This window comes from Apteryx rowi, unplaced genomic scaffold, assembly GCF_003343035.1.
Source record: "Apteryx rowi isolate R43461 unplaced genomic scaffold, aptRow1 scaffold_794, whole genome shotgun sequence".
Taxonomy (NCBI): Eukaryota; Metazoa; Chordata; class Aves; order Apterygiformes; family Apterygidae; genus Apteryx; species Apteryx rowi.
In genome coordinates, this window is record NW_020451087.1 from 164,025 (window position 1) to 184,280 (window position 20,256).

At 41.4% G+C, this 20,256-nt stretch overlaps 1 protein-coding gene across 5 annotated transcripts in view; it reads left to right on the forward strand.

Moving 5' to 3' along the window:
• SLC22A16 (solute carrier family 22 member 16) overlaps positions 1-20,256 on the forward strand; it is a 55,458-nt gene that overhangs the window by 24,937 nt on the left and 10,265 nt on the right. For all 5 annotated transcript variants that reach the window (XM_026088905.1, XM_026088907.1, XM_026088904.1 and 2 more), the window contains 3 exons: positions 13,275-13,751; positions 16,483-16,600; positions 18,507-19,056. In XM_026088905.1, coding sequence (XP_025944690.1) covers positions 13,315-13,751; positions 16,483-16,600; positions 18,507-19,056 — 1,105 coding nt within the window. In that variant the 5' untranslated portion in view covers positions 13,275-13,314. The remainder of the gene's footprint in view (positions 1-13,274; positions 13,752-16,482; positions 16,601-18,506; positions 19,057-20,256) is intronic.

The following is a 20,256-nucleotide window of genomic DNA, read 5'->3' on the forward strand; positions in this document are numbered from 1 at the left end:
AAAAAAAAAAAAAAAAAAAAAAAAAAAAAAATTAAATTCTATTAGATGCTTTACAGATTATGGCGTGAAATGATTTACTTACATAAGCTGATGGAAAAGCTACAGTGTGGAAGAGAATTGAAAACATAATTTGGATTTATTCCAAAAAAAGAAACTGACCAAAAGAAGACAGTGTTACTAAAGATACTAGTATTGAGTTTTCTGTGTAAGAGGTAATGCTAGTAATGCTTCGTGCAGACAGAATACATACTAAATAGCAGCCATTTATAAAAATGTTGTTCCTGGAATGGAAACATCGAAAAATGGAGCTGGAAGTGGTTACTACTGAACAGTTACCTGCTGTGTTTAGCATTGATCCAAATCCCAGTGGMTGTTGGAGTTGCTGTGTCAGAGGCTTGGACCCAGACAGACCCTCTGACAATAGATGCAGCTCTACAGGTCTCAGGCTGCAGGGAGTGCTTGGGGCCTCTCCGGGAGGCCTGGGCTGGCAGCCAGCTCTCCTGCAGGAGGTGTGCTGCTGTTGGCGAGTTGTGTCGTCAAGCAAGGGAGTTACAGGAGGAGGTCAGTAGGCTGCGCAGCATCAGAGAAGATGAACAAGAGATAGACAGGGCATTCTTGGAGACTGTGCAGCTTTGGGAGTCCCAACCCCCCACAGCAGTGGAGTTGCCAGAGGGCTCTGTGCCGTGTGAAACGGTACATCATAACATCGTAGAAGAAGGCTGGAAACTGGTCACTGCTTGTGGGAGGAAAGAGGCTCCTACACCTCCCGAAGACTTGAAGCTGAAGAACAGGTTTAGTGCCCTCCAGGATGAGGAGGAGATGGGCATGGCTGCAAGGGAAGTACCTGGGACAACAGACCCTGTGCCTTGCCAGAACACCCGGAAGAAGCGGCGGGTGATTGTTGTGGGGGACTCCCTGCTGCAGGGAATGGAGGCATCTATCTGCTGACCTGACCTCATGTCTAGAGAGGTTTGTGGCCTGCCAGGGGCTCGCGTGCGAGACGTCATGGAAAGACTGCCAAGGCTTGTCCACGCTTTGGACTATTACCCACTGCTGCTCTTCCATGTGGGYGCTAATGACACCAAGGGCAAACTGGAGACCATCAAGCAGGATTTCAGAGCTCTGGGGATGGTGGTCAAGGGTCTGGGAGCCCAGGTCATCTTCTCCTCAATCCTGCCAGTGAGGGGGATGGATGAGAGGAGGAGGAGAYGGACTTTCCAAGTTAACGACTGGCTGCGCCGCTGGTGTTGGCAACAGGGTTTTGGTTTCTACGACCATGGGACCCTGTTTGAAGATCGACAACTGATGGCAAGAGATGGGATCCACCTCACTAAGCGGGGCACATGTGTCTTTGCCAACAGGTTGGCCAACCTGGTAAGGAGGGCTTTAAACTAGGAAAGACAGGGAAGGGGGGAGTTATAGCGCCAGGGTAGTTGGCAAAAGACAGCTCAAGTCAGGACGCCTCCAGCAGGTGAATGCAGCCAGGGAAGTGCGCACGGGATGTGGCTATGGAGGACCCTCTTGTATCCCTCCTGGGAAACCTGCATGCTCGATCACCTGAAATGCCTGTACACCAACACACGCAGCATGGGGAATAAACAGGAAGAACTAGAGATGTGTGTGCGGTCGCAGGGCCATGATCTCATTGCCATTACAGAGACATGGTGGGATAGCTCGCATGACTGGAGTGCYGTCATAGACAGCTATGTGCTTTTTAGGAAAGACAGGCCAGGAAAGTGAGGTGGTGGAGTTGCTCTTTATGTGAGGGAGCAACTGGAATGTATTGAGCTGTGCCTAGGGGTGGATGAAGAGCGAGTCGAGAGCTTATGGGTAAGGATCAAAGGGCAGGCTAGCATGGGTGACACTGTTGTGGGTGTTTACTACAGGCCACCTGATCAGGAWGAGGAAGTTGATGAGGCCTTCTACAGACAGCTGGAAGTAGCCTCACGATCCCAGGCCCTGGTTCTCATGGGGGACTTCAACCACCCCGATATCTGCTGGAAAGACAGCACAGCTAGGCACAAACAGTCCTGGAGGTTCCTGCAGAGCATTGGTGACAACTTCTTGACACAGGTGGTGGAGGAGCCAACAAGGAGAGGTGTGCTGCTGGACCTCGTACTAACAAACAAAGAAGGACTGGTGGAAGATGTGAAGGTCGGGGGCAGCCTTGGCTGCAGTGASCATGAGATGGTGGAGTTCAGGATCCTGCGAGGAGGAGGCAGGGCACTAAGTAGGATTGCAACCCTGGAGTTTAGGAGAGCAAACTTTGGCCTCTTCAGGGACCTACTTGGAGGAATCCCATGGGTTAGGGCCCTAGAAGGAAGGGGGGTCCAAGAGAGCTGGTTAATATTCAAACATCACTTCCTCCAGGCTCAAGAGCGGTGCATCCCTATGAGTAGGAAGTCAAGCAAAGGAGGCAGGAGACCTGCATGGATGAGCAAGGAGCTCCTGGCAAAACTCAGCCGGAAGAAGGAAGTATACAGAAAGTGGAAAGGGGGACAGGCCACTTGGGAGGAATATAGGAACGTTGTCAGAGTATGCAGGGATGCGACRAGGAAGGCTAAGGCCCGTTTGGAATTAAATCTGGCGAGAGATGTCAAGGACAACAAGAAGGGCTTCTTCAAATACATCAGTAGCAAGAGGAAGACTAGGGAAAATGTGGGTCCTTTGCTGAATGGGGTGGGTGCCCTGGTGACGAAGGATGCAGAGAAGGCAGAGTTACTGAATGCCGCCTTTGCTTCAGTCTTTACTGCTCAGGCCAGCCCCCAGGAACCCCAGATCCTGGAGGCAAGAGAGAAAGTCTGGAGAAAGGAAGACTTTCCCTTGGTCAAGGAGGATCGGGTTAGAGATCATTTAAGCAAACTTGACACCCACAAATCCATGGGCCCTGATGCGATGCACCCACGAGTGCTGAGGGAGCTGGTGGACGTTATTGCTAAGCCACTCTCCATCATCTTTGAAAGGTCATGGAGAACAGGAGAGGTGCCTGAAGACTGGAAGAAAGCCAGTGTCACCCCAGTCTTCAAAAAGGGCAAGAAGGAGGACCCAGGGAACTACAGGCCGGTCAGCCTCACCTGCATCCCTGGAAAAGTGATGGAGCAGCTCATTCTGGAGGCCATCTCCAAGCATGTGGAGGACAAGAAGGTGATCAGGAGTAGTCAGCATGGCTTCACCAAGGGGAAATCATGCCTAACCAATCTGATAGCCTTCTCTGATGGAATGACTGGCTGGGTAGATGAGGGGAGAGCAGTGGATGTTGTCTACCTAGACTTCAGCAAGGCTTTTGACACTGTCTCCCATAACATCCTCACAGACAAGCTCAGGAAGTGTGGGCTAGATGAGCGGACAGTGAGGTGGATTGAGAACTGGCTGAATGGCAGAGCTCAGAGAGTTGTAATCAGTGGCGCAGAGTCTAGTTGGAGGCCTGTAGCTAGCAGTGTCCCCCAGGGGTCAGTACTGGGTCCAGTCTTGTTCAGCTTCTTCATCAATGACCTGGATGAAGGGACAGAGTGCACCCTCAGCAAGTTTGCCGACAGGAGTGGCCGATACACCAGAGGTCTGTGCTGCCATTCAGAGAGACCTGGACAGGCTGGAGAGGTGGGCGGAGAGGAACCTCATGAAGTTCAACAAAGGCAAGTGCAGGGTCCTGCACCTGGGGAGGAATAACCCCATGCACCAGTACAGGTTGGGGATTGACCTGCTGGAAAGCAGCTCTGCRGAGAAGGACCTGGGAGTGCTGGTGGACACCAAGTTAAGCATGAGGCAGCAATGTGCCCTTGTGGCCAAGAAGGCCAGTGGTATCCTGGGGTGCATCAGGAAGAGTGTTGCCAGCAGGTCGAGGGAGGTGATCCTCCCCCTCTACTCAGCTCTGGTGAGGCCACATCTGGAGTACTGAGTCCAGTTCTGGGCTCCCCAGTACAAGAGGGATGTGGCACTACTGGAGCAAGTCCAGCGAAGGGCTACACAGATGATTAGGGGACTGGAGCATCTCTCTTATGAGGAAAGGCTGAGAGAGCTGGGCCTGTTTAGCCTGGAGAAGAGAAGGCTGAGAGGAGATCTTATCAACGTGTACAAGTATCTGAARGGAGGGTGTCGAGAGGATGGGGCCAGACTCTTTTCAGTGGTGCCCAGCGACAGGACACGAGGCAACGGGCACAAACTGAAACACAGACGCTTCCATCTGAACATGAGGAAATACTTTTTCACTGTGAGGGTGACAGAGCACTGGAACAGGTTGCTCAGAGAGGYTGTGGAGTCTCCTTCTCTGGAGATATTCAAAACCCGCCTGGATGCAATCCTGTGCAATGTGCTCTAGGTGACCCTGCTTGAGCAGTGGGGTTGGACTAGATGATCTGCAGAGGTCCCTTCCAACCTCAACCATTCTGTGATTCTGTGAAATCATTCCAAAACAAACATAAATAACTTAAATGCTGCACGGTCTCTTTTTTATTTACCTGGTAAATATCCTTGACACATGGAAAGCAGAAAGGACAAGTGGATAGCTTAGGATGAAAGAGGTTGACCCCAGCTCTGCCACCGTGAGGTGTTATGATTGCCGTTCCCAAACATTTTCTATTGCGGACCTTTGCTGCTTGCCAGCCCTGCTCGTATTGTGATCACTGCTCCACTGGTAACTGCCCTGGCCCCATGTGGAGTTGTGACCTCAAGTTTGAGGAGTTTACTGGCACCTGTATAGGTATAAATGTATTAGAAATATAAAAATTTATTTCATACTGATTTTGACCAGCAAAAAGAAGGTTGACCTGAAGAAGGTTAGAAGTGAGTGTGTACCATTGAATGTTTCTCACTGTTTTTAGTGATTGTTTTCTGTTTCCACTTTTTTCTCCTTTTTATTGCTTTACGTGTACTAGTTATAAGGTAGATACAGTATAAACATATAAAGGAGAAAAACTGCAGTTGAGGCTCACAGCAAGCAAGAGCAGATGTTTGGTTGGTGCTTGTTACGCACAGAGGTTGTGCAGATCTCTCTGCTAGAGACTGCCTGGGTAGGCAGAGGTGTGAGCACACCTTCCACCTGGCTGGCTCTCCTCCAGGGGCAAAGGAGGAACAAGAAACATCTGAGCATCTTTAACAGCAACTGCCCTTTCTGCTGTACATATCTGTCCATAGCTGAAAGCTGTGTGATTAAATGATTGAAAAATAYTTATCAACTAGCTTATTTTATCACAAGTGAAGACAGAAAACTAATGTGCACAGTTTAGATGATCAAAAACAAAGAACTGTTGCAACAGTTGTAAAAAAAGAAATCTAAGCACTAAGTAAAGGTAGCTTTATGCAGGAATTACGCTACCTGAAAATACGTTAATTAAAGGAAAGATTGCCCATTACCAAAATGATGGTTACTGTATAGTTCTCACGAGGCAGTGGTGAGTGGCATTCCTTGCACAGCATCTGGATATTTGGATTGAATTTGATAATGGATGATGTTGAAACAGAACACGCTTTTTTGTTTGGATAAAAAAAAGCTGTTGAAGAAGTGAGTTCCTTATGCCTATTAATGCTGTCTGATTTTACATTATGGGGTTCATAAGGGCTGCAGGAGCAGTTCAGGATGTAGGCAGTGAGACTGAGGGAACCCCTGCCCAGGAAATGTGTCAAGGTTGTGGCTTGCACCGAGGTTGTGAGTACCTCAGAATGAGGAAGAGTGATCGGGTGAACAGGACACAGGATGTTACAAGAGCATTTAAAGTATTTGAGTAAAAAAAGGGATCAGAGCAAAAAAGAATTCCTAATATGTTTTTGGGCATCATATAACTAATTAGTTGGATATGTTCAGTTAACCAAAATCAAGCAGCCTTGACTTTCTTTAAATTTCAGCCTTAGATCTGTGCAGAAAAATATATTAAAAAATCAGTTGAAAGCTTCAAGAGAGGTGAAAAACTTTAAGAGTTTGCAATTATATTTCTTAAAGCTTGGAATCTTCTGGCAGTTAGTGTTTGTTTGCTACAGTGGAGAAGGAACACCGGAATATCAGCAATAAGCTTGTAATATGGTAAAAAGAGGGAATTTGCATCCTCTTTTTGGTAAAGATTTTGAGTAGGAAAGACTTTTTTTCTTGCATTCAGAATGAAATTTTTATTTTGCCATTCTTAGACTCCTTTGGCATGGCATAAATTGGCATAAATTTTAATTGGCATTATTCTGGAGCTTACAAAGTTTAAGCTGATGTTGCTTGCTTTAATTTAAGGAGAGTTTTCATCTTGTATTTTTGCGTATGTGGAAAGTTGTTCACTTAGACACTGCAATACAAAAGACCTGCAATGGCCATAGCAAATAGTCAACATTTCAAAAAAAAACCTACAAAAGGTAACATTGTTGTTATTGCTTCCACAATACCTTGAAACTCAAATATAGGAGGCATATAATACCTCAGCTATCACTGTGTTATGGTGGTTGGCAACAACATTTTTTAATGACTATTCCAGGCAGTGTAAAAACAATGCATATGGATAAAAGGTATATGAAAAATGGTTGTTTGTATAAGTGTAAAACACCTCCTCTTTCAACTGCAAAAGTGCTGGAATCACCTTACTTTTGAGTGAGTTTGCTTTTCTGATGCTCAGCTATAGATCCATAATGCAAAGATCATTTTTCTAAGAAAAGAAAAGAAAGAATTTTAAAAATATTGTCCTTAATTTTGTAGGTCTGGTTCTCAGTTTTTACACTGGCGTGACTTTCTTCAGCTAAGCTGTTACATCGAATGCGCAGTAGCAGTAGCGAGCAGCCAATGTATATCTCTTCCTGACCCCAGTGAACGAATTCTGGGCTCATGTTGATCACAGTGGAAATGTACATGAGTGTATTGGGATAGAAGTGTTACAATTCTTCAGTAAATCAGTTTTAAAATCTTGTAAGAATGATTTGGTAAGTGTCTRCTGTTTGGTGACTGCATGTTGATGCACACATTGTCTCTGGTGGTGATAAGTACTTCCTGGGGCTTTCCTGTCTCTCTAGGTTTTCTAATTGCTGAGTCTATGCTATTGGCATGTTTAAATTAGATATCTAACACAGCATCTTCTTCCACTGAAAACAGATTCTGGGAATGACTATCTTGCTGATGTAGGCTGAAACCAAATCTTAGCGTAGTTTAAACCATCCTTAGGAGGGAAGGAAGTTTACTCTTCTTGACACTGTAAGTCAAACAAGACCACGTCTGTTGTATATTTAAGGCTGCTTCCAAACCAGCATTGCTGTACTGTAGCAAATATACTACTCTCAAGTCTCATTCAGCTGCCTTCCTCTCAAAAAATAAATGTGTTAAGTGCACTATTCATAGCTTTTTGGTTTAGAGTGGAAAGAATACTAAGTCTTTTTTCTCACATTACAAAACAAGGATGGAGTACAGAGGTGAAAGTGGTTACTGAACAAAAATTCTTTCAAATGTAGTAAATATCTGGAGATTTTCTTTCCACTGAAACCATCCTGTTGAGGGTACTCTGCACAACAAAAACAGGCAGTGTTTTCTGACTGAGAGCAAGCAATTTGCTAACAAGGTGGTTGAAAAGACAAACAGTAAAAATAGTTCTTGTAAAACCTGTGGAATAGTACAAATCTTTAGCTAATCACAGAACGGCCTTGATACTCTGTGATACACGGATTTTTTTTTTTTAATTTTCTATTAGTTTTTAAGGAATACCTAATAGATTTGCCCCTATTTTTTCCTTATTTGAAGGACAGACAAGAAAACAGACACTGTCACAAATCTCATAGTTAACATAAAATTAGGGTCTATCAACAAGTTCTGTTCCATCTATACACTGCAGTAACTTTCAGTGGTAAAAGTTCCTGAAGGCTGAGGCCTCATTCTCCAACGTATATGTGGYGATAAGGTCCAGTTCAGATATTTTTGCCTCCCAGATCAACTGCCTCTCAAACAGGCTGGCCTGGCTTGTTTGCGTGGATGCGATGTTAATTGGATCTAACAACTGGTCTGACTTGATTTTTTCAATCATCATCTCTTTTGACAGCTTTTTTCAAGATAAATGAGTTTCCCAGATACAATTCACAGCCAGTCCACACAAAATATTCCACCGCAACTGAGGGTAGAGCGCACTGTATCTCAGGGATGAATAAACATCATGAAAGGAGGAGGGAGGAAATACTTTACAGTGACAGTGCCACAGAATATGTTGTGTCATGAAGCTCCAGCCACGGTGACAGTGTTTTGACATCTGGTTCATTATGCAAAAATATTTCTCCTTTTGAAATTATGAAAATAACATTTGCTTTTCTCACTGATGAGATCATAAAACTTGTGGAACACTAAGAGAATCAGAAAATATAGAAGTCTTTTTTTACTGTAAACTGAAAAAGAATTATTGAGAAATGTCACAGAAATATTGTAAGGAAGACTGGAATATTTTCATGCTGTGTCTTGCTCAAGCTTTCATGAAGACAGTTTTATGCTCATTTGACTTCTGGCATTCATTAAGCTTTCCTATACTGGAACAGTAACCTACAAAGTCTTCTTGACTTCTATATTTGACATTCCTGGCAAGAGTGACAAAATGTGCTTGCCAAATCTCCCATGGCAAGTCACTAAAGCGATGGAAAAACACTGTGAAGAACCAGAGATTATTATACCTTCTAGGACAGTCATCATGTCCACGGATCTTACAAATTGCAATAAGTATATTTTTGAAAAAGAAAAATATCAGTAAAATATGTTTTTGAAAATTACTCATTGCAGCAATATACATATATATAGCACCTAATCTGATGTATGTGAAGATCACTAATAACGTTTGTATTTTAGCATATAATATATACACTCCAAAAATTGTCTTTTTTGCGATAATAGGAAAATAAATGGCAGGCTTTGATTAGAGAAGCCTTGCCTTTTTCTTGGTGATTTTCCATAGTATTTATCACTACTGCAATGTTATTTTCTTTATGTTTTGATGCATGAGTGGCAGTTATCTCTTATTTCAGGGATGGTGATGTTATTAAAGGGTTTATGTTACATGGTTGCTTGCAGTAGAGAGATTTAAACTCAGTAACAGAGGAGTTTCTTATCAGTCTGGTGTTCCTAAATTAGGAATTAGGGAAAAAAGTTAATCATTTACAGTGCGTAGCAAGGACAACGTAGACTTTAACCTGTGTCTCAGGGTCAGCAAAGTGTGCGACCTACCTGCCTTCGGCTGTGACTACTGCCACCGTGGAGCTGTACTGAGGTGTGTTAGTGCCCAAGAGGTGATACTGCTCTTCCTTTTATTGCCTGCTGCTGTGGGTGCTCCAGGATCCTGAGGAGAGGTCCCCAGCCTCCTCTGCCCCCTGCCGCAAGTCCTCCCACAAAGAGGAGAGACTGCTCAGCAGTAGCGTGAGCACGGGGTGAGCAGCAGCCCCACACCTGCACACAAGAGTTTTAAGAGTGGGGAGAATAGTGATGTGGCCACACCAAGAGGGCTTGAGTTTTAACTCATACACCTGGCCGTCCAGAGGGGGATCCCAGACTAGCCATGTAGCAAATGAGAAAGGCAGCGGCTTTCCATTCCTCCTTGCTCGGCCCCCTCTGCTGCCCCAACTTCTGTTCTAGGAAACCTGTGTCTGCCATGAGCTCTCCGTCTTTCTCTGTCTTTGCCCACTCTTCAGCTGTTCTCGCAAGGAAAGTTCAATGCATCTTTAATATTCTCCCATCCCACATATCATCCTCCCTACATACTTTTCATGCTTTCTGTATGTTGTCACTGACTGCCTAATTAGCTCCTTTTTTGTAACTGTACAAGTTACAAATTTCCCAACCTCTATGCAGTAGGTCTTTGTGGAAGAAAAACTCTTCCTACCCACCACAGCTACTCAGCAGTTCATAAGGCTGGGCTCTTCAGTCCAGTAGTGTCACAACACTGTGCTGTAGTCAGCAATGATTTTTGCCTTCATAGCAAAAGAGGACTTTCTTTTTTTTAAACATATACATACATATATAGAGAGACTTAGCTAGCCCATTGTGGAATTTTCCTGGAGACCAGAGTGGGTAGTTTTTACAAACAGGGGAGCAGCACATCAGTGTGGTGGCGGGGCTGTGCGATGCCTTCAGCCACTAGTGCTGTCAAACTCTTTCATGGTGTCACATCAGGCCTTGTTCTCCCCTCTCCCTGCTTTCCCTGCCTGCTCCTTGGCTTTTTTATTGAGCAGTTAGAGATGAAAACTGCAGTGCAATCCATCCATCAGGAATCTGCAACAACACAGCCATTTTGTTGTAAAAACACAGCTTTTTCTGTTCTTAAATTAAGTAGTAAGCAGGATAAATTATATTTATTACCATATATCTGGCATCCTATTTCACATTTTGTGTGTGCTTAGAATAGGTGCTGCAAATTAGGTAAGGAAAATAATGAAACTATGGAACAGTTTTCTTTGTTGGAGATGAGTAAGATTTTCATGATATTGAAAATGAAAGAACACTTTTACAAGAATATATCTAGTTCTAAGTTAACCCTTGAAAGATGGATGGGATACAGTATGACACAGATATTTCTTTAAAATAAATCCTTTCTTGCTTCTTATAGAGGAAGGAAACATGAGGAAAGGGTAAGGGACTATAATTTATATAGTTTTAGAAAGTAACCAGAGGGGGATAACTGATAATTCTCTACAAAGAAATGATAAAAGACAAGGAAGATTTGTTCAAGGTTGCACAAGGATGTTTTATAAGCTGCTAATAGCCTTACACTGAAAAAGGGGACATTGAGATTAGATATAATGAGAAACTTTCCAACAGAAAGATTTGACAGTGGAGCAGTCTGTCAAAACTGGTTATTGCAGCACAATCACAAGAAGTGTTCAGGAAGAGATAAGATAAAACTCTCAAGGGAGAAGCTAGTACAGACATTAGCTAGAAATGTTCTAAATTATAGCCCTGGTGATGCTCTGGGGATTTGGGTTTTACAAAAATGCCATTGTRCATTGGTTCATGCCATCTTCTCAGCCAGTATCCTTACAAGTTGTTATCTTCTTTCAGGCCTCTCCAACAGGAAAGGGCATAAGTGTCTTCTTCTTGCTCACTTTTACTGGGCAGAAGAGAAATGATGTCGGTTGTACTAGGAGAGCTAATTAGCAAACTCAAGATGAACGTACAGGGGTTTTAAATTACTTCATTCTTCCCATGTCTGGGGAAATACCAAGTGGGCTATCTGATACTGGGATTTCCTGATGCATAATGACAGATACTGAAAATACTGGGGATCCTGGTTACAGATATGCCACTTTTTCTTAGCTAGTAGAAGACATATCTGCACCAGCTTCTGGGGATTTTATTTGCTAATTTGCTAGGGGTCTTCTAGTCYTGATTCCATCATTCTGTATGCTGCAGCAATAGCCTGAGTTGAAGAATTTGCTCTTGCTCTGTTATTTGTAAATTGGGTTGCTCTCTTTCGATGGGAACAGTTACAGTTAAAATAATGCTATGAAAGAAGAACTAAAAAATGTTGCTGATCATATTTTTCTGCATTAATAGAGGGATGAAGGTGACTCAGAATAACCTTTGCTCCTTTTTGGTCCAAGATAGTCCAAAAGCCTTTTAGAGCAGGGTTAGCCTTGCTTTGGCTTACGACTAAGCTACTCAGTCCTCAAGAAACAGTTCTCTTGGCAGGGAAAGGATAGGCTTATGGGATGCCTTTGTTATGTGCAGTTTCCCTTGACCATATCTCTCCTAAGGTTTGTTGTGAAAGAGCAGCACAGCGCCTTCATGAGGAGCCCCCTGTGAAGTAAGTCTTCAAGAGGGAAGTGGAGCAAGCTTTTGAGCTGCCACTGGTTGCTGCCATGGGTTTAGCAATTCAGCTCTCTGGAAAAAGCCGTGGAAAAATCAATAGAGCTGTTGCCAAGAGAAAGAGGGACAAAAAGCACTGCATCTAAATGGCAGCAATTTCAATGGAAAGACAGGATAGGCAAGTGTGCTTACCTTTAGCAAGGGAGGAATCAAGGATCACAAGATAAAAGGCAGAGGAGAATGAGGATGGTGAGCAGAATTAGGTTATACAATAGGACCATTCCATTGAAATGGTTAATTGGAATTTAAAGCCATGCACCCAGCAAATTGTATTTATATACTCTGGTATGGATAGTTYGGGAGTTCATTAGATATTGTGATGATAGTTACTTCATGAGTCCTAGACTAGGTACTGTTGCAACAAGTTAATCATAACCTTTACTACAGGAATTCAAGACTGGATTAGGTACATTTTCAGATTAGTGTGACTGATTGGCTTCCAGYGAATAAAAATGACAGTGAAACCAAAGCTAGTTTTTCTGAGTGAGAACTGTACTAGTTCTGTGGATAATTTTAACTTTTAATTGAAGAAAAGACTCCTTTTGTTTAGATTAGCAGAAACTGTCCTAGAGGTTGCACTCAGTGACACTAGAGTTCACTGCAAGTATTTCAACGTAGATGCAAGCCTATGTGTCGAGGAATAGGTAGGCTTCTTCTGAATTCATATGCATTTTATATACAAAGCGCCTCAAGCATTTTTGAAAAGCTGTTAAAATGCCAAAATCCAGGTTGTGCATAAAACATTCATTTAGCAGGTTTGTTTTATGATAAAATCTTTAATGCATAACTACATACCTTGTTTAAGCCAAAACCCAACCCAGTTTACAGCTACATTTTGGTACAGAGCATTTTATGCTGTTCAGATTCTATCTTCATCTACCAGTGTCCACACGTATTCTATCTTCATATTTCGGAAGCAATAAAGAGAGATGGAAATTGGGTGGAATACAGGTAGATGGATACAATTAGATGAAATGAAGGGGATAATTTGTTTTGGTTTGTTTTATTTGATGTACATATCTCTATGCCTCAGAACCTAAGGTCGCAACATTTTGTTTTGTTTTTTTTTCCTAACCATTCCAATAATCTAAAGCCTTATTTTGAAGGGATGCACTACACAGAATTGGAGGGGCAGTTTTTACTGCAAATTAAGTGCTTAAGTTCAGAATTGTTTCTTTTTAAATGGTCTTGTCTGTGTCCAGCATGACTAAAGAGCATGCACTTGTTTTTTGACAAAAGAGACTCTTGATGTTTCCTGGGGACAGATGACTTCCCTTGTGGATCTTTTCTCATCTTTGGTATCTTGCAGGGCTTAGCTAATTTTGAAGCAATGCTATGTAACAAACCTCTAGACACTTAATGTTGTCTCCATATACAACTTTGTCAAAATGACTGGCCCGATCCTAGCAAATGAATTATGTTGATGGTTTTGTTTTTTATGTGTAGGGGGCTTTTCTTCAGTAAACCTGTTTTTTTTTTTCCTTTACAGATTCCAAGCGTTTGTCTATTTTGCATCTGTCTTTCAAGCTATGTCATGTGGCATCCACTATTTAGCTTCTGTGTTCATGGCTGTTACTCCTAACTTTGTATGTGATATCCCCGGAAATGTGAGTAGTGTTCTCTCCTACAACTCTTCTGGATCAAGTATAGAGGATATCTGGACACTATGGACATCAACAGAAAATTACATCGTGGTCCAGCTGGAAAATGGAGAAACTTGGGAACTTAATCAATGCAGCAGATCCAAACGAGAAGTCAGTTCGAATCTCACATATGAATATGAAGGCAACAAGTCTGAATTTTCTTGTTCTGATGGATTTCTCTATGATCATACAAAATGGAAGAGCACTATTGTTACAGAGTGGGGTTTGGTCTGTGACCGAGAATGGCTTGCAAAATTAATCCAGCCTACATTCATGCTTGGAGTCTTGATTGGAGCAGTGATTTTTGGTGATATTGCTGACAGGTAAAATGCCATCCTCTGAAAACTGTAGCTTCAGACCTCAGTAACTCCCTGTGTATCTATTGGTTTTGTTGTTTAATTCATTACGTATGAATTCGGAGGTTCTGATGTTGTTTTATTCACAGATGTGTTTAACTCAGGTTCTTTTTGCTGTAGCAAGTACTAATTTTACAATGTCTTTGCAAATAATAGGCTTTTAGAATTTGTTTCCTAATTTATAACAGCTGTTCTTCTAGGCCTTGAGTCCTCAAATTGCCCTGTGCAGCTTGTATTTTGCCCCAGATTTCCCCCCCCCCCCCAAGAATAGTAATGGTAAGTAGTAATAGCAATAGTAAAAGCTGGGAATAGGTTTTCCTCTTATTTTCCATGAATAGGAGAAATTCTTCATGGAAATATAAATGTTTATTTCTGGATATAATAAATAGTTAAAGGGCTAATGTAAGGTTAAAAATCATATATTTTTAAATCACAGATTTCCTAATCTCTGTCATGAAAGAGCTCTGTGGGACTGATGCAAAAGCTTTGAGAGTTTGATCAAGCCGTATGTTCTTAAAGTAAACACCCATATATTACCTTTCTTTATCAGTGTTGCAATCCAATTGTAGTTTTTCCCTGAATGACTAGCTTAACTTCAGGCTCTTGAAGGTTAATCCAGACAGGAAGAAAAATGGTTGTCAGGGAGCTTTGCTGTAATTTCACTTATTTACCAGCATGTACAAAGGTCTGTCTGAGCATGGGGGGACTCGATCAGATCAGTCCCCTGCTTGCTGTGCCAAGGATCTCTGTCAGCTTGCTCCCCTCCAGTGCCTCCACCCTGGGTGTTTTCTCAGACGACACAATGCGCTATCCATATTAGATTCAAATTCCTAAGCTATGTTGTATGTGGCTTTGTCTGAGGCAGCTTATGTACCTTTATTTTCATTTGAAGACTGCTTTATTTATCTCTTTCTATAAAGGAGCTTATAGACTAACAGCTCTGTTACATGGAGGATGAAATCCTCTTCCACAGCTAACAGTATGAGCAGAAAAAGCAGACCAGTCATGTTGTTTTCTGGTTTTTCTTCGTTAGCACAAAGCTACAGTGTTGCAGTTATAACATGGATTTTTAGAACACATGGAATCAATCCTTTCTCCTGCTCTGAGGCTTTGTAAAACTGCATTTAATACAAAACCAGAATTTAATGCCAACATTTGTTCTGTGTCTCTTTAAATCAGTCATAGCTTTATTAATTGATATTCAGACATGACTTATTAGGTTATGATCACATTGTTCTCATTTTCATTAATTCAAGCCATGGACAGCCAGTTAAGATAATACACACATTCTGAATTGTGGATTTGCAACCATAGATTTTACAGCTGAAAGTTATTATTTTCTGACAGATCCTGGCTGGTGGGAAATAAGTTTGTGGGTTCCTCCCATTGCCAGTTAACAGATTTTCCAGCAGAAGAAGCCYGACAGCTGGGACCCACTGGGATCACTTCTGGCAATCCTGGCAGGAGTTAGTGACCAAATGTGCGTGATGACTCCTTCCACACAGATCTTTCAGCTCAGGGTCAGAGGAAAACAGGAGGGCACTGGAAAGAACTGTGCAGTGTCGTTGTTTGCACTATACCTCCTATTTCAACCTCACTTTCCAGGACTGTTTTAATGTAGTACTAAGCACTCAGAGAAAAACAGACAAACACCCTCCCACCCCTGGAAGTCTCCACGCTCTTCACCCAAACGTAATAGTCGTATCTGTGAAAAGCTGTTCGCAGTGGAGTAGATAATAAGAATCCAAGAATATATTATCAGGGAATAAAAATGATTCAGCATATTTGGTATTACAGAACATTTGTAGACAAAATAGAATATAATGAATCTGTCAGTAGAGTATTGTGTATCTATGGCAGGTTTCTAGGCTTTCTCCTCAGTTGAGCTTCTTGTTGATAGCGTGGGTTCACTTGTTTAGGTACAGCTAGCTCTGCTTGGTGTACGTGTTTTCTCTCTGAGGTACAGGAAGAAGACAGAAATATAGGTTCCTTTTTACCAAATGCCCTTCTTTTATACTGAAAATTACTAAGTATGTTTTTGATGGGAAACTATGTTTGACATCATAATTTTTTTTACTGCTAGTATACTAGCTTCCTGGATGTCTGTGTTTGTACATGCATGCCATGTAATTGTCATTGATTAGAGAATTTAACTTAAAGTAATTGGACAAAGATCCATTACAGAGGCCTTTCTTTACTATCCAAATTGGTTTATACTGTTGGCAAGAGATAGCATGTGTTGTCACAGCTAACTTGTGTTAGAACTTACTAAGTAGACGTTACTTAATATAAAATGTCTGAAAAAGTGAGTCTTACCTACTGTCCTCATAAATAAGACAGAATAAATTAGCAAATTAGTTATGTGGAAGTTAGACTTGAAACTGGAAATGACCATGTGTAATGCCCATTTCTGCACTTGCCTTCCAGCCAAGAATTCTGGAGTGGAAGTTTCTCCCATAAGTGTTTTCTTTTCCTTGAGTTTAGTTGGATTTACTGAAAATGTAATAGTTCTCTTTCTCACGTGGTAAACAAAATAGAGGGCACTAACCAGGATTTCTGTGGTGAGTCAGAGCACTGGRTACAGTATCTTCAGACTTACTTCCAGAAGAGCTCTCTGGAGTTGCAGTTATATTTTAATAGAATGTTTTAATAGAATGTTTATGTTTATTCATAACTTTATTATTGCTATGATTTGCAGAATGGGAAGACGGCGTGTTATATGGTTCACGAGTGCTGGTCAGTTTGTATTTGGCCTTGCAGTGGCATTCACATTTGACTACTACAGTTTTGTGGTTGTGCGCTTTCTCCTTGCTATGGTAAGAAGGGATGTTCATCCTGCCTCTTTTTATATGTTCCTCCTCAGGAAAACCTCCCTTTTTTCCTCTTTCTTCCCCTACTTCATTATTCTAAAGCCCCTCTGTTGCACTTATTTCAGCAGAGCAGGGAGAGTCTGAATATTCTTGGATCAACAACACTTTTCCTCTTTGAATTAATAGAAAGCATCTGTATGAAGCAGTGTTTGGTACTTCCTCCATCCCAACCTCTGCTGGACTGGTAATTAAATACCAAGTGTGAACAGCAAACTCTGGTTTCAGCATTGCAACTGGCATTGCATATCTCCTTGTTAGAAATGGACYATATTTTTCTTAAAATAACAAATCTATAATAAGTATGATTTTATCTCTGCCATTTTCAGTGATGGAGGAGAGATGCACTTCTCTTCCAGGAATCTCTTTGGTCTTTTAAGCTACATCTGAAATACTAAGCATATAGGTAGACATGTTTAACACCTAGATGTTTATACTATACTTAAGAGTATTCCAATATGTGTGTGTACGTGTGTGTCTGTGTGTGTGTGTATGTGTGTGTATCTATTTACATATTTATAATATATGTATTTAGTGACCAAATTTAAATTACAATTTTACATCCGAAGTTATAATATTTGTAGTCTTTCATTATATAATGCATTGAGAAATTAGAAAGCTAGCACAAGAAAAATAGTATGTTATTTAAAGTAGTTAAGAAATTTGAAAATAATCGCATCATTTATTTTATTCCTGCTGGCAGTGCATTAGTCAAGAGAGGACCTTGGATCTGGACCTCCCTTTGCCTGATTAGAACTCAGGAGGACTCCCTGTCAGGAAAACTGCACGGGCATTTCAGCCTTGAACAGTGAGATCAACAGGAGTCCTTCTACTGCATCCCCTGGCTGTTGATGCTAGGGGCTATGGTAGTTTATAAAAGCAAAAAGCTCTGACCGGACAGATACTGTTGGTTTTCGCTGCCTACTGGGACTGATTTGCAAGCTGGAGGTCCAAGGCCCTAACCCCATGCCCCTGAGATCAGTGGCAGCTTTCCTAGCAGTTTCAGTGGGTTCAGCATCAGAGTTTATTAAATGGAGCATTTGTAACCCGAAAATTGACTGATCAAAATAATTCACTGGAATATTTTCTAATCTAGGTTTTCTAACTGTATTAATGTTCTGAGATGCCAAGAGTTTAGAGTGTTACTAGAGAAACTGAAATATATATGTTCAATGAAGAAATGCTTTAATGATGAGATATATATGTTCAATGAAGAAATGCTTTAATGAAGGTCACACTGGTAATTACATTCTGTTAGTATGGCTAGTAACATATGAAAACCTATAACAGTTTTCCTATAACCTGTAAATGAGATTCTCTTCCAACATTGTAAGAAAATGAGTAAATGAGATAATTTGCAAGGGTATGGAAACTAATTCGCAGTAAATTTGCAGTTCTCTGACAAGCAGGTTACTGATAGTCTATTTAAAAGCCAAGGTCAAGATTTTCAGAAGTGGCTGTTATTTTGGTGTACCTTATTTTTTTAAGTGTCCAGTTTGTGATGCTATTAATGGACCTGATTTTCAGAGGTGAGGGGCTTAGTGACATTAGCAAATTAGGCTCAAATTTTCCAGGTTTCTCTTGTTGGCTCCCCCCCCAATTAAAGAGAGGCATGCAAAATCCCACCACACTTCTGAATACTGTTCCCTGTTATTCTGAAGGTTTGAGTGAGCTTTTTCTCAAGTTGGTTTGTTTTCAGGATTGCTTTTTTCCTATCAGGGTGTGACATGCCAGTGCCCTGCACATTAAATGTACACAGATCTGGAACACTGTTAGCTGTTCGGTTTTACTGCTGTTGTGCAAGGAGAGTAGACACCAACCTTACACTTATTTTTCTCTCTCTCTTTCCCCCCAGGTTTCAAGTGGCTATCTGGTTGTGGCTTTTGTTTATGTGACTGAATTTGTTGGCACTAAAGCTCGAACCTGGGCTTCTATGCATGTCCATGCTTTTTTTGCTGTGGGAGTTATGGTTGTGGCACTCATGGGATTTTTGGTTCGGACCTGGTGGGTCTATCAGATATTTCTCTCCATAACAACTCTTCCCTTTGTCTTGTGCTGCTGGATGCTCCCAGAAACACCTTTTTGGCTACTGTCAGAGGAAAGATACGAAGATGCACAAAAAGTAATTAATATAATGGCAAGATGGAACCAAGTAAGCACTCCTTGTAAAATTTCTGAACTCTGCTCAGTCCAACAAGACAATCTAGTCAGTGACAGAACGGGTGATAACGACGTATCTTCAACGAAGAAGCACAACATCCTAGATCTGTTTTGTAATTGGCACATTGCAAGAAGGACCATTACAGTCTGGCTGGTCTGGTTCACTGGGAGTTTAGGATACTACGTATTCTCCCTGAGTTCGGTCAATCTGGGAGGCAATGAGTATTTAAATCTGTTTCTCATAGGTAAATATTTTTTGTACGTTATTCTGCTTATGACAGAACTAGAATGTATAATTTAGAAGTGTCTAGAGATTTGACAGCTGATTTCCTGACTTTATTCCTTCTATTATGAACCTTGCTCAAGAATGTTCATGTTAACTCTTCATAAAGCTAACTAACACCAGAGGGATACCATTCACTTCAAATCTCACTGTTTCTGGAAAAAAAAATTTTTTTAATTTTTGAGGTACAAAATTTTTCTCTGTCTGACTTTGTGGCTGTAAAACCAAAATCTATTTTCTCCTCTTTGTCCTGTAACTGTATAGCGGATCCACACAAACAACAAGGGAACCGGACCAGCAACACAAATTCACACAGCTCTGTTAAATGCACAAACTGGGAAAAAGGCAGTAAAGATYATTCCTATAATTACTTACAGTCCTAATAATATTAAGTCAGTCTGTACCGACAAAGGATTCATTCCATTTTCAGAAGCAAGAGTAATTTTAGTTTTGTCAGAACTATTTTTTTTAAATTCAGTTGCAGTATTCTTTTAATTTTGTCTGCCTGACTGTAATCTTCCTTTGGTATGTAAGTTGTTTATAAAGGCTGCATTCAAGGCCTGATCCAAAGTTTGTTAAGATCAGTAGAAATATCCTATTGACTTCAGAGGAATCTAGATCAGGCACGCAGCTCTGAGCCGGCAAAGACTCATGCACCTTGCTTTATGCATCTGAGTATTCTCAGTAAAGTGGATGTGACTGTTCATGTACATAAGCACACCGAAGGACTGGGACTTTCATGAATTCAGTTTGTGTTGTCACATATTATAGCACATTGGTAGACTGACTGTTGTGCTGAAGATTGGATGCTAGTATTGCACAGATAACTACACTGGTATGATAACTACACTGGTACATAAATCACTGTATCCATCTATTGCAAAAATACATCAGGAGACTAACATACAGTGAATAACTGCAGCCTGTTTATACCAATACAAAGCCAAAAGACTGCTTCCCTATGTTATAAGTGTATTGACATACTATATGTGCTTAGTAAAGGAATGCAGCGTATTTGTTCGGGGTTGTATCTTATGTTCTTCCTTGATTTTGCATTGGWCATAGTCACATTCTTCATGAGCCAGCTGGTTTAAACATGTCCAAACTGGCTTAGGCTGAGTATAATTTGTCCAGGGGCAAATYATGTTTAAACATGATTTGT